This window comes from Scheffersomyces xylosifermentans (genome assembly GCF_036884685.1).
Source record: "Scheffersomyces xylosifermentans strain CBS 12540 chromosome Unknown RJT20scaffold_3, whole genome shotgun sequence".
Taxonomy (NCBI): Eukaryota; Fungi; Ascomycota; class Pichiomycetes; order Serinales; family Debaryomycetaceae; genus Scheffersomyces; species Scheffersomyces xylosifermentans.
Window position 1 is genome coordinate 2,135,932 of NW_027042941.1, and position 15,891 is coordinate 2,151,822.

Genomic DNA, 15,891 nt, shown 5'->3' on the forward strand with positions numbered 1-15,891 from the left:
AAGGCCCAATATTTGATTCTTTCAATAATGTTATCATTACTATTTATAATACACATGCAATTAAAATAATTTTCCAGAAGTGGCATGTTCTGAGCGCTTGAGCTTTCTCGCCATTCTCTGGATCAAGTACATGACACAGCCTATGAATCTGAAAAGGGCCATGAAAGCAACCATCCACAAAATCACCGTTAAAAACACTCTTGCACGTTTGTCCTTTTCAACTTGCAATCCGGTCGCAGACTCAAATTGGTTGAATCCACCGGTCTCCAAGACAAGTGCCACAACGATGAAATTAGTAATCATCCAAATAAGCACAGTCATAGAACGAATAAAAGCATAATAATCTTCGTTTGAGGTAACGTGTTTACCGTCATCTTCGACAAGAGGATTCTTAATCTTCTCTAGTTGGTTCAAATAAGACTGGTTGATCTCTTCTTTCAAGATTGGAATGCTAACATCGAAGGTACCATCCTCTCTAAGCTTGGCTTCACCCAAAGACTTTCCTCCGGTGTCACCCTTGGTACCCCAAGAAACATCGTCAATATTACAGAAAGCGTAAATATTGAGAACATTAACATAAGATGGTGACAAAAGAATGTACTGAAGGAAGGAAGTGAACATGTGCCATGGTTCGAAGTAAAGGAATGATGCGAGGAAGTATAATGCATATGTGGACGAGGTTGCAACAACCAAGTCTCTGAATTCGGCATTTTGGAGGAATAGAGCAACCGTGATCTTTGTCTGATCTCTGTAAATCTGTTGAATGGAGTGGACAGCCATATATATAGCCGCAAATATCATATAAGCCATCAATATGGCGAAGAAAACGACGATCACGATATAAAATCTTTCTGTTCCCTTCGGTTTATTACCAAAACTCAAAACAAAGGTTGTCACAATAGATGCGAGATACAACCATAGAAATATGACTGAAAGAATCTTACCAGGTGCAAATCCTAAATCAGGATTGGCAAGTGAGGTAGTTAAGATTCTGAACACCAAAAAATAGGAACTAATAGCAAACCACGAAATCACCAAATTCAAAAACTGATATATAAACTCGATATGAAGGAATATCTTCCTTCCAAAGGAATGAGAAGAGCTCCAAATTTTAGCAAAATGCACCAAGGAGTAAATAGCAGCAAAGAATGAACCGTTCAACCATCTTCTTCTTTGCAAAATAAACTCTGCTAATTTTTCTGGGACATCTGTCTCGGCACTGGCAGCTTTACAGTATCTCAATAACCAACTGCATCCTTTCTTTGCCACTAATTCGTAACATAAAATTCTGTCTTCGGCCAAATACATGTTGGAAGTGAAAATACCGGCTTCTTCTTTCATCTGAGTCTTTTTCAATTCATATTCGTCATCATTGGGGTCTAACTCTCCACTCGAGTGCATGAACTCACCCTTGAAATACTTTTCTAAAGGACCCTTACCATTGATATCATTCTGTAACGCAAGATAACGGTAGGCAGAGAAGGCACCTGGTAACACACTAATAAATCCAAAAACAGACTCTGTAGGCTTGTCTAAAATGTTGGAAATCTTGTACTCGAAGTTCTGTCCATAAACGATAGGGTTTGTCACCATTTGTCTTTTCTTCAAAGATGCCTTGATCTCACCACAAGCACCGGCCACTCTGTGATCCTTGTCAAACTCTTTCCACAAATGGTACAATGACCTACCAGAAGGTTGAGTTCCGGCATCCAACAATACGACGATTTTAGGGTCAAGGACTTGTCCTAACGCTTGGAAACACCATCTATGAGAATTGATCTTCTTGGCATTATTTTCCTTCAAACAGAAGAGCAATTGAACTGGAACAATCTTTTCAGTGGTTAACTTTACGGTGTCTGTGACACTTGAAATACCCACTCTAGTGGTATATTCGTACACATGTGCCAGGACTTTTTTGTCATCAACTCTACTCTTGGCCAAACCGTCTTGGTAAACACCAAGAGCAGCGAGTAAGGCTTGGGCTCTTTCATTGATCTTGGTTCTACCATCACTAACGATACAAACCACAACCTTTTTCCACGAATCTTTACCCCAGGTTTCATTTCTTGACCGGGACTCTAAGTGCTTAATATTTTTGAAGATTCCTTTGAGGGTTCTGGCCAAAAGTACATCACTCTCGTTATACATAGTAACAACAATCATCATCTCCGTTTGTCTTGGGACAGGGTAATGAACAGGACGAAGAATATATCCATCTCTATAGAAGTTACTAGGACCACAAGTCACGGCAGTATATCTCATGTATGAAAATTCTCTGGACAACCCACCATCCTTTGCACCGGCCTTGTAGTCTGGAAATTTGGAAAGTAACTCCGTGGCCACAGGACAATCTAAAACCAAATGACCGTTTAAACCAGGAGCAATACCAATCTGTGGCTTCGGAGGTTCAGGTTCTGGGAAGATGACATCGTTGAAAGGAGAAGGTGGTTCCTCGTCGTCTTCTCCTATTGGTTCAGGAACTGGAGGCATATCTATTATCAGAGGGGGGGGCTGTACTTGTACCGTTGCCAAATCGTAGTGATCTCCCTCAAACTGATTATATTGGATCTGCTGGTCAAACTCTTTCTCATCGGCATCTTCTTCGTCATAGACATTAGGCACGAATGCTTGGTGAAAATTCGAGGTATAGTCATTATTTCCATGAGCATTGCCAGAGTAATCTTGGTATTGGGGCAATTGTTGATGCCCGCCACTCATATTTCCCATTTCATACTGTTCATCGTAAAATGGGTCCACATTGCCGCCATCGGTGTGCAAAGGGGTCAAGTTATGTCCTTGGATGTGTCCAGTATTGAATATGTTACTTGGTCTGCTTTGGTCGTTTGGCTGGGGTTCGTATCTACGGTCATAGTAAGATGAAATATCATCTACAGACACCAGGGAGCCAGCACGACGGTCATAGGTTGGCTCTGGATGTTGAAAATTCAACAGACTTGAGCTGTTGTTATTATCATAATTGTAGTTGTAGGTTCCACTCATTTGATGGGGATTGAGATACTCATTCGAATTGGCGCGTTCTTGGTCGTCTGAACCGCGGGGCGGGTTATACGCCGAGTGGTTATAACGACTCATGGTAAAATTTTAGGTTACTTTTCTCTTACCGAGCGTTCGATGCTATGAACTTTTCGAAAAGAAAGAAACTATTAATTTAAAATAATTACCAGAACTTGTCAAAGGAGTATGCTTCAAAAATTGTGTCTGATCTGAGAAAATCAGGTCGTGTAATTTTTAGTGTTACCGAATCGGGACATAAACAGCAGCAGAAACGATATGTGCAGGTGATGTTGGGGACGTTAACGGTCTCCACTGCGGTGGCACAGTTAGTATTCGGCATAGATTACAGTGACTGAAGTACTTAATGAGCATTGCCTCGGGAAAAATGCCTCGTTGGTCATCACAGAACATAGCGTGAGCTCTCCAGCCATTCTCATAATCAGAAAACTGGTGCTACAGTGGTTTCATGTCGGTATCAAGGTTCTCATTAGGATTAAGAAAACCGTGTCAGCGTCTCAAAAAATGCGTCGGTTCGCGGAATACATCAATACAGCAGTATGTTGCCACAGCCCCGTCGTTTTGTAATGCCAATACTTATGAATCTGGCGCAGCCTGACGACTGGGGGCATCAGCAAAAGTCGTCATCGGGGAAGAAGGGGCTGTACCATTAGTTGAAGTCTAATAATAGACAGGGGGAAGTAGTAGGACTGCGTTAGGAAGATGATGCAAACTACCTAAATTAAAATTTTCTAATTATAGATCCATCTGTTTAAAGAGGCATGGATGTTTGTTAAGCACGTGAGTATTTTTGCGGTATGGGTTTTCTGGTTATTGGTCATTTGATTATTCTATAGATTAGTCATGCAAAGACGTCAAACACGATCTCGCGACATTGTTGCGGCATAGGTTTTTCGGTGTTAAGGTTGAGTCTTCTTATGCGTACCTTATTATTCGAACCTTTCATACAAAATCCGACACCACCGAGAAGTTCGCATCTGTTCTCTTAGTGGCATTCAATTTTATTAGCAAATTTAACGCCAGCGGTTGACTACACCGAGATCCATTTTTTCATAGTGATAACATCTGTTATCTCCCACAACTATCCCTACCCACCATCCCTACCCTGACAACCTTGTGACTCAACACACAATGGAGCTTTCTCCGAATTGCCAAACACAAGTAAAAAAGTGGAGTCAGTTACTAATGAAATGATGGTGAACTCCGTCTTAAATCCTAACTTTTCTGCACAAAGTCACAACCCTGCCTAGTTAACTCTAGAACCTAATAGAACAAGGATACGACACGCTGACATTACAAATCAGCGTTGCGTGTCGAGTAACTCTTATCCATCCCATTGCTCTCAAATATGCAATTCCTACTATGTGAGACTATATCAACACGTCAAAAAAATAGCGGCTATACATCCATACCGCAACCAATATGAGGCATTCGGTGATTGCACTTTCTATCTTTAATTCCGCATTTACACCATTAGATGACAAATGTGCGTAAAATTCGTTAATTTCCTGCAAAATAAATATCACCGAGAGGGAAAAGCAGCTCGGTGATATTTTTACGCACAACAGCCATGGAGTTGAGCCCCTTCTGTACGCGGTGATAAAATGGTCTCAGCCGTATTTCACTTGTTCGGCTTACCACATTGGGAAGCAGTTAACTTTGTTGCACTCTATGGTTGAGAAATTTTCTGTTTGGCAGCTTCTTTTGATGCGTCATGTTCAATTCTATATAAGAATCTTTCAAGATCCTCATTTTATGATTATTTCGAGGAACTTCTGACCATTGAGAACTCAACATTTTTTAACCACCACTTACAACATGTCTCACTTCATAAACAATTCATTCTGGGGAACATTTTTAAATAGAATCTCTGGCCGCAAAGTATTCCAACAAAAGGAAGAGCGTGCTGGTTATGTGATTCCAGAGAAGTATCTTCCTGGGTACAAAGAGGTTGCAGATTCTGACGACTCAGTAAAAGAAGCAAAGGCCCAGGCAGAAGATGAACAATCTTCGACTTCTTCCACTTCAACTGTTAAGGGAGAAGAAGACAGCAAAGTAATTGTTACCTGGGATAGTGAAGATGATCCTGAGAACCCATACAATTGGCCATTGTACCAAAAGTTGCTCTTATTAGGTGAACTTGCCTTCTTAACTGTCTCTGTCTATATGGCAGCTGCTATTTACACACCCGGTGTCACTGATATTATGGAAAAATTTGATATTAGCGAGACACTTGCAACTCTTCCATTGACTCTCTTCGTTATTGGTTATGGTCTTGGACCAATGTTCTTGTCCCCAATGACTGAGAATGCTGCCATTGGTAGAACTAATGTCTACATTATCACATTATTTATTTTCTTCATTTTGCAAATTCCTACTGCATTGTCTAACAACATTGCTGGTTTGTGCGTCTTGAGATTTATTTCCGGTTTCTTTGCTTCTCCAGCTTTAGCTACTGGTGGTGCCACCATTGGTGATATCATTTCCATGCCATATATGCCAGTTGGTATTGCTTCGTGGGCTATCGGTGGTGTTTGTGGTCCTTCTTTAGGTCCATTGTTTGGCTCTATTTTAGTTGTTAAGGGTGGCCATGACTCTTGGAGATGGACCTTTTGGTTCATGGCTATCATCTCGGGTACTTGTTTCATGGTATTGGGATGGACATTACCTGAGACTTACTCTAAAGCCTTGCTCTACCGCAAGGCTAAGAGATTGAGAAGAATTACAGGTAATGAGAACATTACAAGTGAAGGTGAAATTGAGAACTCTAAGATGACAGTGAATGAGCTTGCTATGGATTTATTAGTGAGACCTTTCGAAATCACAATTATTGAACCAGTGGTTTTATTGATCAACCTTTACATCGCCTTAGTCTACTCTGTTATGTACCTTTGGTTCGAGGCCTTCCCAATTGTGTTCGTTCAAGTTAAGCACTTCACATTAATTGAGATGGGTGTTTCTTACGTCAGTATCATGATTGGTATCATGATTGGTGCTGCTATTTATATCCCTATCATTTACAGAGCCTTCACCAAGAAGCTTCTTGCTGGCACAATGGTCGCTCCTGAGGTCTTCTTACCTAGTGCTATTTTCGGAGCTGTTTTGATGCCAGTGGGTATTTTTATTTTTGGTTGGACTGCTTCTCCAGATTATCACTGGATGGGTCCAATTATTGGTGCTACAATTTTTGCATCTGGTGCTTTCATCATTTTCCAAACTTTGTTTAACTACTTGGGTGCCTCCTTCTACAGATATTTGGCATCTGTTTTTGCAAGTAATGCTTTATTCAGATCCGTTATTGCAGGTTGTTTCCCATTGTTCGGACGTAGTATGTTCGACAATTTGTCGACAGAGAAGTACCCAGTCGGCTGGGGTTCTTCCATCGTGGGTTTCATTGCTCTCGCTATGATAGCAATCCCTGTCTTCTTTTACTTGAATGGACCAAAGTTGCGTGCTAGATCTAGATATGCCAATTGAGGAATGATAATTTTATGTACATAGATCCCTCCACTTTATAGAGCCACTTCTGGCCATTGTTGCTAATACAACTAATTCATAAACATATTGTAAGAATTATTTCAGAATTTTTTTTTTTGAAGGGGTATATTTTTATTCCTAACTAACTAAACGAATAGAGAGAAAAGAGAAAGACAGTGTGATAGTAATCAGTACAGAGAGAAACCCGGGGTGTGAAAACTCTCTGCCAAAACCCTTTGGGGCAATGTAATATACCTCATTGCATATGCAATTGGTCCTTTGTTTTTTTTTTTTTGAAGGGTATAGTGGTAGTCGCCAGTACTCCTCCAAACGTCTACTATAGTGGGAAGACTTCTTTTGCTTCATTCATATTGAATGAATTTCCGTTTCTTTCAAAAGAATCTATTATTCGTCCAAAAATAAAGAAATTCCAGGACATTCATAGAGGGCAAAAAAAAAAAAATCATATCCATGAATAGCAGATATTAAATAAACTAGTACACCATCCAAAGAATGCACCCAGACATTTAAGAAGTGGTATAATCATAGGCATCTTTCCAGGTTTAACAAGGAACTTATCAGATTTTGTCTTTTTTGAAGGAGTATATCTTTACAAAATAGCTGCAAAATTTTTTTATTGCGGCATGGATGTTTTAAAAATTTTAGCGGCATGGGTGTCATAATGCAGTAGTTGAAAAGTAAGGTATCTAGGGCAACTTGTCCGAGCGGTTAAGGAGAAAGACTTGAAATCTTTTGGGCTATGCCCGCGCAGGTTCGAGTCCTGCAGTTGTCGTATTTCATTTTTTTTAGTCCGCTCCAATGTGAGATATTGCAACTATATTGCTACTTGTAAGTTATTATGGGTATGCTTGAAGAGTTCAAATAATGATAAGTCAAAGCCTTGAGCTTTAAATTGATAAAGATTTTAAAGTTTAAAAGACGTAGAAAACATTTTGTAGCAGTAACCCCCGCCCAAATGGTTCTGTTGTTAGATTAAATTGTATTACTTTTGGCTTTGGCAATAACTTGTATTTGAGTAATCAATACTGACAAAAGAGTTTACTACAGCAGAACTTATTTATCGATAACAACTCTCTTTAACTATATACAATATAATTGTTAGAGGACTGACTTCGTGTTTTCCGATCAACATACCTCTGCTCCCTATGTCTCAATAATGGAAGGTAGAACGCACATCATGGCCTATTAGGAAGTTTACATCAAATGTACATTCAATGTGTCGACAGCTAGACGGCGATCATGATGAAGCACTTACTCCACCTTTTTGGCAGGAGCTAATTTTAAAGGTTTGTTAGTACCCCAAATGTACCAAACAATAAGAATTTCAAGCAAATTGAAACCAATTAGCTTCATCTCAAACATCTCAATAAAATGACCGATGACTTGCAATGTCTCTCCGACATCGAACAAGCCTCCAAACTTAAGATGAGAGAGGTATAATGCCACTTGCTTAAAGACTATTTTATACAAGAACAAGTGGTAGAACAAGGATCTTGTAATATATTTCTTTAAGCCCGGTTCACCTAATTGTGTCAATTTCTTGTTGATTTTGTATGAGTTCCACAAGAAAATTATAAACAACAAAAATTCAGTAAGAATTTGAACCAAAGTGAAAATCGATGTGAGAGCTCTCTCCCGGGGTGCCCAAGCAGCTACTCTGTCAGCCTTATATGTTCCAGCAAGAAGAACGGTGTTGTACAAAACTTGATATTTCTCGTCAATCAAAATGATATCAATAATAGTGTTGGTCTCTCTGAGGAGGTAGTCAGTAAATATGCGCGATACCGAATTGATGAGCCAAAGAGTCACTGTAAACTTCGAGATTACGTTAACATTCAATTTGTGATAGCCATAACCAAGATAGACAAGAACGATAATATAGGATTGGAACTTGTTAAGAACACCAGTTTGCAATCTGAAGTACCAATCCTCGGTGAAATCGTACAATGGATCGTTGGGGAAGTAGGCGCAGATGAGTTCTAAAGCAAAGAAAATGGAATTATAAGCAAAATTGGTGAGTAAATAATAGATGATATAGCGAGTGATCAATGGCAACTGTGAGAGTCGACGTTGAGAAACAGCAGGATGGAAGAAAGCTACCACGACGAATGCAACACCAAACATCAAGGCCAAACTAACGTGTGTTGAAATATCCTGGAAGATATTAGCAGGAACTGCTTCATTGTTGACGGTCACCTTGGCCTTGTATTGAGTAGTTGGCAAATAGCCTTCACCTGTGCTCTTGTAAATTGGTAAATAGACACAGTAGACACCTTCATCTGCAATAGGGTATTCAATGACACTGTCCTCGTCAATGGTGGTATTGAAGAGAGAAGGTGGAAGTTCATCAAGACCTTTACGTAATTCAAACGTGAATCCCACGCTTCCGTTGTTATTTTCAACAATATGGTTCTCGAAAACGTAGGTATGATTCACAAAATAGTTAAGGTTGGGTAAGTTTTTAAACTTAATTAAGTCATTGTAGTTGAAGATGATGAGAGGAATCTCATGGTCGGTCACATCAGAGAACTCGATGGAGAGGGAAGTATCTTCCTGGGATGCGTTGACATAGAGACATGCTGCGTTGCTCTTAGCGTTCAACTCAAAGATCCTATGGGAGGTACCCAACACAACCGACAATTGTGTGGCCAAAAACACAGCTATGATCCACACAGGGTTAGTTTGGAATGACAATTTCATAGCTATATAATGCAAAAAGTACTTTATGAGCAAGCCGAACAGTAAGGAAGAGAAGCAATGAATAAATTCAATTCTCCACTTCAAAAAAAAGACACATAATGCACTTCACTGGACCCTGTCGCGCACAAGAACTAGCCAGCTGATTGAGGCTCATCTGTCGCCCAATATCGAACACCTTACAATGCCTCTAGTTTAGCTACATTAACAGTAACCAAATTTCACCTGCATCTGCATACAGTCGGTCTTTCCTTGAGCTTGTGAAGAGATGGAGAACTACATGCTCACCTCAAATTCACTTCGGTGCTTCTTTAAGTTGTGAATTCCGGTATAGATTAGGTACATTGCAGGCTTATGCATGGAGACTTTCCATGGTCAATCGTCGAATGCGGCAATACTGGACTTCCTGTCTGAGAACTGTGGATGGAAAAAACTGGAAGGAATCGAAGCACCGGAGTTCAGCATGTTAACTAGGGAGTACATGTCTTGGTTAGGTAACTTCATGAGTTAATAAAAATGCAAATTCTGTATTGCTTGCTTTAGGTGCAAGGGATCAAAGCTTGTAACGATGCAAGAATTAGACTTTATAGTGTCCACTTAGACCGTAAATTTCAGATACCTTTATTATGGGAAAAGACCACAAAAATATATAAAATGAAATACGCCTATGCAGTATTATATAATTTCTCGATTCAGTGATTTGCAGCTGACACACTTCAACTAAGTAGGTCACTTTGTACCCTTCTCAATATCAACCATACTTCTTGCCGTATCTATGTAGGTTGTCTCAGTTGGAATAGGAGTCCATTTGAAGTCTCTAATGGCTTTGGCGCTGGAGGTAATTCTATGTTGATCTAAATGTGGCACTACACCTTTCAACTCAGTAACGAAGGTACTTAAGAAGCACAAGAGCCAACTTGGTACAAATCTCTTCGGGAAAACACTGGAATCCACACCTTTGAGGTTAGCTGCCTTGAGAGTGCTGCAAATATCCAATATTGTATTTTCATCTTCGTTGCTAGTGAGGATATATCTCTCCCCATCGGATGCTGGATTCTTCAAAGCTTCAATGTGTAGCTGTGCAACATCACGAACATCGACTACCCTCAAATAAATGCGTGGTGCACCTGTCTTTAATTCACCATGCAATATCATCTTAACAAAGTCCAAAGTAGCAGTGTAAGGCATTCCTTTCAACGCAGGCCCCAATATAGCACCTGGAAGAAGGGCAGTTACAACAAGAGGTTGGGTTGATTTCTGATTTGTCGGTCCTTCAACATATTCCCAAACAGCTCTTTCAGCGAGAACCTTCGATTTCACGTATGTATCCTTGATTCTCTCAATAGGAGACCAATCCCTCTCATCGACGAATTTTTCAGAATCAGGGTGTCCAAACCCTACCGAGAGGAAAGAGGATGTTAAAATCAACTTCTTGACGTTTAGCTGGTGTGCAAATTTTACCACTCTAAGGGCTCCTTCTTTTGCGGGAATAATGACGTCGTCTGGATTCTTGGGTTGTCCTACAATAAGCGGTGAAGCAACGTGAAGTACGAAATCACACCCTCTGATGGCGTCTTTCCACCCTTTGTCGCTAGTCAAATCTGCTTCGTACACAGACAATCTCTCTTGTATAAGCTCATCTGTAATTTGAGAGCTATTGTCTTTCAAAATAGTGAAAAGCTTTTGCTTTTTAGACAAGCTTCGAACTGTAGTTCTAACTTGGTATTGGCCTGCCTCTAATAACTGAAGCAATATGTGGCTGCCAACATGGCCCGTGCCTCCTGTTACCAATACTATTTCCTTTGTCATTTCCAGTAACGAGTTTATGCCTATTATGAATTATACTTCAGTACATTTCATTCATTTTTATAGCACGAACTCATAAATACGAAGCTTCTAGGACAAACATCTTCCAATGCTGTTAATTGCAGCGGAATCTTTTTCAGCGACTCTCATCTTCCGTGTGCCGTCTTTCTCAAAATTTGCAGCCTTTTAGACGGAGATAACGATTGAGCGGATGCGGTAGTAATCTTGTCGCTAACTTTCCCTGCTTTTTCTTTACTAACATTTAGTAATTTATTGCATATATTGAACATGAATCTTACAGCTGCACATAAACTCAGATGTCTTATTTTATTTAGAAGTCGATGTTGAATAAGGTTTGATTCCGATTTTACCGATTTCCAGCATTTTTCTCTAACTTAATGCTTTTGCGGCCTCCTCATAATTTCTCACACCCTTTGACAGAAGTTGGAACACAAATCCTGTCAATAGCTGCTAAATCTTCATCTGTCAAAGTTAAATGTTGGCGTAATTGCCGGTCTTTCTTTCCTTCGTAGTTCCACCTGGGATAGGCAACATATCTGAGAAAAGAAGGCTTGTCTGAAATTGCCAAAACCCAAGATAAACATAGCTCCAAGGATTTTCTTTCTTTTATTCATTTGCAAATTGGTAGAGGTTTTCTACCAATTTGATGCTAGTTTTGTTCTCTGGAAGAAACCTATCAAGACCAACGTGGAATAGCTTGTCTTTAATAATGGTGCTACTTGACAACAATAATACGAGAAAGTTCTATTGATGTCCTCAAGTTTTCTGGTTGGTATTGTCCATACGTACGGAGGATTATAGAGCGCAAATACACCCGTCGCATAAGCTTCTACTTCTAAAAAGGGGATGCTATAAAATGAACTTGTTTCCACCAGTACAATTTCGAGGTCTTTCAAATTTCCTTCAGATCATTTTCTTCAATGTCTCTTATATTTTATTTATCTATAATAGTAGAAGACCTATAAAATTGGTTATTGGGCAAAGTATTGTGCCGCAAACCGGTAACAGCACTTAAACTAACAAAGTGTCCTCTGCTTGTGCATTGTATCTGAACCCCTTAATTGGATTCTCCTTGTAAATGTTGTCAATAGCTTGCAAATCGTCATCTGACAATTCAATAATGTTGGAGAAGTTTCTAGTAATCTTATCTTTTGTGGAGCCACTTGGAATTGGTAAGATTTTGGAAACATTCTTAATTCCCTTGAATTCCTTCCTTTCGGAAACAGCCAAGATCCATGACAAAGATAAGGACTCTAAGCTAGTCTTTTTCACATCATGAGCATACTTGTACAAAGCCTTAAGGTATTTCATATTGTGATCAAAAGTCTCAGGTTGAAATCTGTCGAAATTAAGTCTCATGTCACCCTTTGGGATACTTTGCAAATATGTGTCAGCATGTTCTACTGCATAGTCTGTCAACAAACCTTTGTAGAGAGGGGAGTAAGCGATAACTGGAATTCCATGTTTTGACAACTCCTCCAAGATGCCGTTTTCAATGATATCTTGAGAAAAGAGAGACAATTCCAATTCAACACAGGAGATAGGGAAGACGCTGACTGCCTTTCTGATAGATTCAATTCCCACCTCGGAGAGAGAAATACCGTCTATAGCTCCATTCTTCACGTGGTCGGCAATGTATCCAATAGTCTCATCATAAGGAGTGCTCTTATCGACTCTAGCCATTTCAAAGATCAACTTTGGTCTGGAGTTCTTGTCTTTTGGAAAGAATGAGGTAAATGTCTCGATATCCCCGTCAATCAGCTCCTTGGAGCCATCTATCTTGTGAGTGACGAGGTTGAGCCCTCCCTTAATCGAGATGACGAGCTCACGGTTCTGCTCAGGGGTGTTGGATTCGACAAATGCTTGCAAGAGCTTCAAGTTGACATTGTCGGCACCGTAGAAAATACCACCGTTAAGCACCTTGGTTCCGAATTCATCATGGGAAGTGACGAACTTAAGAGATTCTACCGATTGCTCAGTAGGCGGAGGAGTTGGAGTCCAAGTCATGGACATGGTTCCGAAACCGAACTTTGAGTGGAGATCGACAGGCTTGTAAGCGTCAGACATTGCTAGGTTAAGTTATTACGAATTGAGACTTTATGCTAAAGAAAATTCTCTGAAGAATACAATAAACTACAATTCAATAGCAACTCAATTGCTTTTATATTTATGCTTTTATATTTTAAAACCGCTGGCTACAATGGAAGATCCGTCTACAATTTTCCAAAGCCGCGATGGTCTAATTGCAAAATGCTACGGGCTACCAATGGATCTGCCAAAGGCTTCAATACTTTTGTAGATGAAACTCCGGAGTTTCTACTTTAGGATTTAAATCCGCCACACTGGGCAATAACCGAGTGAATTAGCTACATATACCAAGAAAAGCCTTTTCTGACGTACTGTGTTAACAATTACATCCAACAGTAATGATTAATAATATGTAGGTATTATATTGACAGATAGGGCATTTAAGTATTTTTCCGACATCCGCAGCGACGGAGTTACTGAAAAAAGTAAGAAGAGGCTTGTTGAATTGGTATATTCTGGAATGGTTTAGGGGGGGGGGGGGGGGGGGGGGGAACTGGTTTGAGATCGAATTAAGCCAATTGGAAAGAGCGCAGCTTTCAAATACAAGAGACAGTAGATCTAATTGGGTAGTTTTGGTGGAGGGGTACATATAAAATTGGAAACCCATGTGGATGTCCAAGTAAAAGCTGGCACCTCGCAATGAAATTAGGTTCTCCATTCAAAAGTACCAATCGTCGACAAAGACCTTTTTCTCACCAAAAGCTGCAAAATCATAGAGGGAGGGATTCCACTATTTCGTAGAATTTTCATATTGTAGGACATGATTGCCACCATTCAAAGCCTCCAACGCTACCTTAAATTTTCGGCAATTGTAGCATAGTGGTATCTCTTTGTTCTGTCTGAATGCTGATTGGGCTCGAGGCTTTCTGTAAATCCGAAGCATAAAAGCTCGGAGGTATTCTCTACAATGTTAAGTTGCTCCACTATGTCAGCACTGCTCTGGTAGTTTACTGTTATCCTCTCTGAGAGTCCCACAGGTATTCATGGAAGCTCGTGTCGGGATAGAATTAGTTTAGTTCGAGAAAGCCGGTCCCAGCATCCTTGTTTGATAGGACAGCTCTCGCATACAGTTGACGGCTCGGCAACCAGACATGGACCTTTTCTACACTTTACCCTGTACACCTTACATCATTCTGCTACACATGGGTTACCGATTGGTATTTTCATCTCGTAATCGTATTAATCTTTTCTATAAAATAATTATCCTGTAGGCTACTACTAAAACACTGTAATGTTTAGTTAATTTGAAAGCAAGTTGCTTCCATTGGATGTAAATTTGGAATTTTCACATCCGATGTAAATGCTCTTTTGTTATGAATGATTTTCTTGTATCTTTTTATGTTTCTTGGTCCTTCTCTAAAATAAGAATAAGGAGTCCTTTTGCCATCCCAATTCTTCAGTGATCTTAGCTAATGACTTCTTCATTTCTGGAGGTCCACAAATGAAGATTCTGTTAGCGCCGTTGTTCTCTGGCATAAACTTTTCAATCATCTCCTTGTTGACGTATCCTACGCTTCCCTTCCAGCTGTCAGTTGGACGAGTCACAGTATACTGAACTTTCAAATCCGGGTATCTGGAGGCAATCTCATCAATTTCAGCTCTCAACAAGATGTCCTTCTCTGTCTCATTTGCAAATAATAAGGAAATCTTGGTGTGGTCATCTGGATTAGTGATTATACTAGTAATCACTTGAAGAATTGGAGTAATTCCTGAACCACCAGCAATTAAACCAAGCTCCTTAGCCATGTTAGGTTGATAGTCCAAGTTTCCAACAGGTCCTCTGAACTTGACAGTCTGACCTTCAGCTAATTGAGCCAATCTTCTGGTAACTACACCCTTTTCGTAATGCTTAACTAAAATGTCAAAGAAACCAGCATCAAACTGATTGGAGATTGGAGAGTAGTATCTGACTTCGTCCTTACCATTAATAGTAAAACAACAGGCAAGATGGTGGCCCGTTGGGATGTCCAATACCTCATCGTCACGTGCCAACTTAAATCTGTAAATAGATGTCATTGGAGCGATGATGGTCTTGTCAATGAGTTCAAAGTCTTGCCATTTGGTCTTGTGCATGGACGATGCTCTCTTCAAGGCAAGGAAGATCTGAGTTGAGCAAACAATTACAATAAAAGCGATACTGTAAGGCAAGTACTCAACTCCGAAAATGAGAGTTCCTCCTAAGATAAGCAAGATGGGGATGTAGATCCCGTGCAACGGCTGCTTCAAAAGGTGTCTTTTGTCTTCCATTTTGTGTGAATAACTGCAACTACCTTTTATAATTCAAGCTAGAATGATCTACAACTATCAAATTCGACTTTGGCCAAACTAATGTAACTTACTTCAGTTAAAGAATTTCCATCAAATCAATTGGTAAGTTTGGTGATTTTTCACGTTTTACAACAACACGCTGAACAAATTGGATGCGCACACGACCTCACATAGTGACAATTTTATTCACGCACTCAGTGACGTTATAACCGTTAGCTGCCGGGCTATAAGCCCGATGGGAGATGAGGTATTAGTAAGAAGATGTTGAAGAGAAGAGGCAAATGGTTATGTCGGGAAGTTGATGGAAATCGATGAGGCTTGGTTTGGATTCGCAAATTTGTTTGGAGATTTAAATATGAATATGTTACCGTGTTGGGTAGTTATGTAGATATGTAGATATGTAGATATTAGGGGATTTCTTTTTTTGCAGCCTGTGAGAGATTTGAGTTTGGGTTTTCGTGAATGTGATTGGAGCCATTT

At 39.9% G+C, this 15,891-nt stretch overlaps 6 protein-coding genes and 1 non-coding gene across 7 annotated transcripts; 2 read left to right on the top strand and 5 right to left on the bottom strand. All coding sequences in view use genetic code 12, as the record gives it.

Annotated features, from left to right (window-relative positions):
* Window positions 1-60: 60 nt before the first annotated feature.
* On the bottom strand, window positions 61-3,000 carry CHS2 (chitin synthase I; the record flags this gene model as incomplete). The annotated part of the gene is made up of 2 exons (XM_064921533.1): window positions 61-2,681; window positions 2,715-3,000. 2 exons carry the CDS (start codon window positions 2,998-3,000, stop codon window positions 61-63), a joined length of 2,907 nt encoding a protein of 968 aa, XP_064775448.1.
* Window positions 3,001-4,556: 1,556 nt separating this feature from the next.
* On the top strand, window positions 4,557-6,570 carry RJT20DRAFT_127596 (MFS transporter). Its single transcript, XM_064917031.1, has one exon. The coding sequence runs from the start codon at window positions 4,852-4,854 to the stop codon at window positions 6,508-6,510; it is 1,659 nt and encodes a 552-aa protein (XP_064775449.1). The 5' UTR covers window positions 4,557-4,851; the 3' UTR covers window positions 6,511-6,570.
* A 651-nt stretch (window positions 6,571-7,221) lies between these two features.
* Window positions 7,222-7,303, top strand: RJT20DRAFT_t60. Its single transcript has one exon. It is a non-coding gene; the product is annotated as a tRNA-Ser (tRNA).
* Window positions 7,304-7,782: 479 nt separating this feature from the next.
* On the bottom strand, window positions 7,783-9,231 carry RJT20DRAFT_1949 (uncharacterized protein; the record flags this gene model as incomplete). The annotated part of the gene is made up of 1 exon (XM_064919257.1): window positions 7,783-9,231. The coding sequence occupies one exon, from the start codon at window positions 9,229-9,231 to the stop codon at window positions 7,783-7,785; it is 1,449 nt and encodes a 482-aa protein (XP_064775450.1).
* A 695-nt stretch (window positions 9,232-9,926) lies between these two features.
* RJT20DRAFT_127599 (putative dihydrokaempferol 4-reductase (NAD-dependent epimerase/dehydratase)) lies at window positions 9,927-11,057 on the bottom strand. Its single transcript, XM_064917032.1, has one exon. It carries the CDS (start codon window positions 11,035-11,037, stop codon window positions 9,958-9,960), a length of 1,080 nt encoding a protein of 359 aa, XP_064775451.1. The 5' UTR covers window positions 11,038-11,057; the 3' UTR covers window positions 9,927-9,957.
* Window positions 11,058-11,940: 883 nt separating this feature from the next.
* Window positions 11,941-13,223, bottom strand: RJT20DRAFT_117612 (pyridoxine 4-dehydrogenase). Its single transcript, XM_064915858.1, has one exon. It carries the CDS (start codon window positions 13,120-13,122, stop codon window positions 12,067-12,069), a length of 1,056 nt encoding a protein of 351 aa, XP_064775452.1. The 5' UTR covers window positions 13,123-13,223; the 3' UTR covers window positions 11,941-12,066.
* A 1,276-nt stretch (window positions 13,224-14,499) lies between these two features.
* Window positions 14,500-15,390, bottom strand: RJT20DRAFT_93764 (cytochrome-b5 reductase; the record flags this gene model as incomplete). Its single annotated transcript, XM_064921499.1, has 1 exon — window positions 14,500-15,390. The coding sequence occupies one exon, from the start codon at window positions 15,388-15,390 to the stop codon at window positions 14,500-14,502; it is 891 nt and encodes a 296-aa protein (XP_064775453.1).
* Window positions 15,391-15,891: the final 501 nt, after the last annotated feature.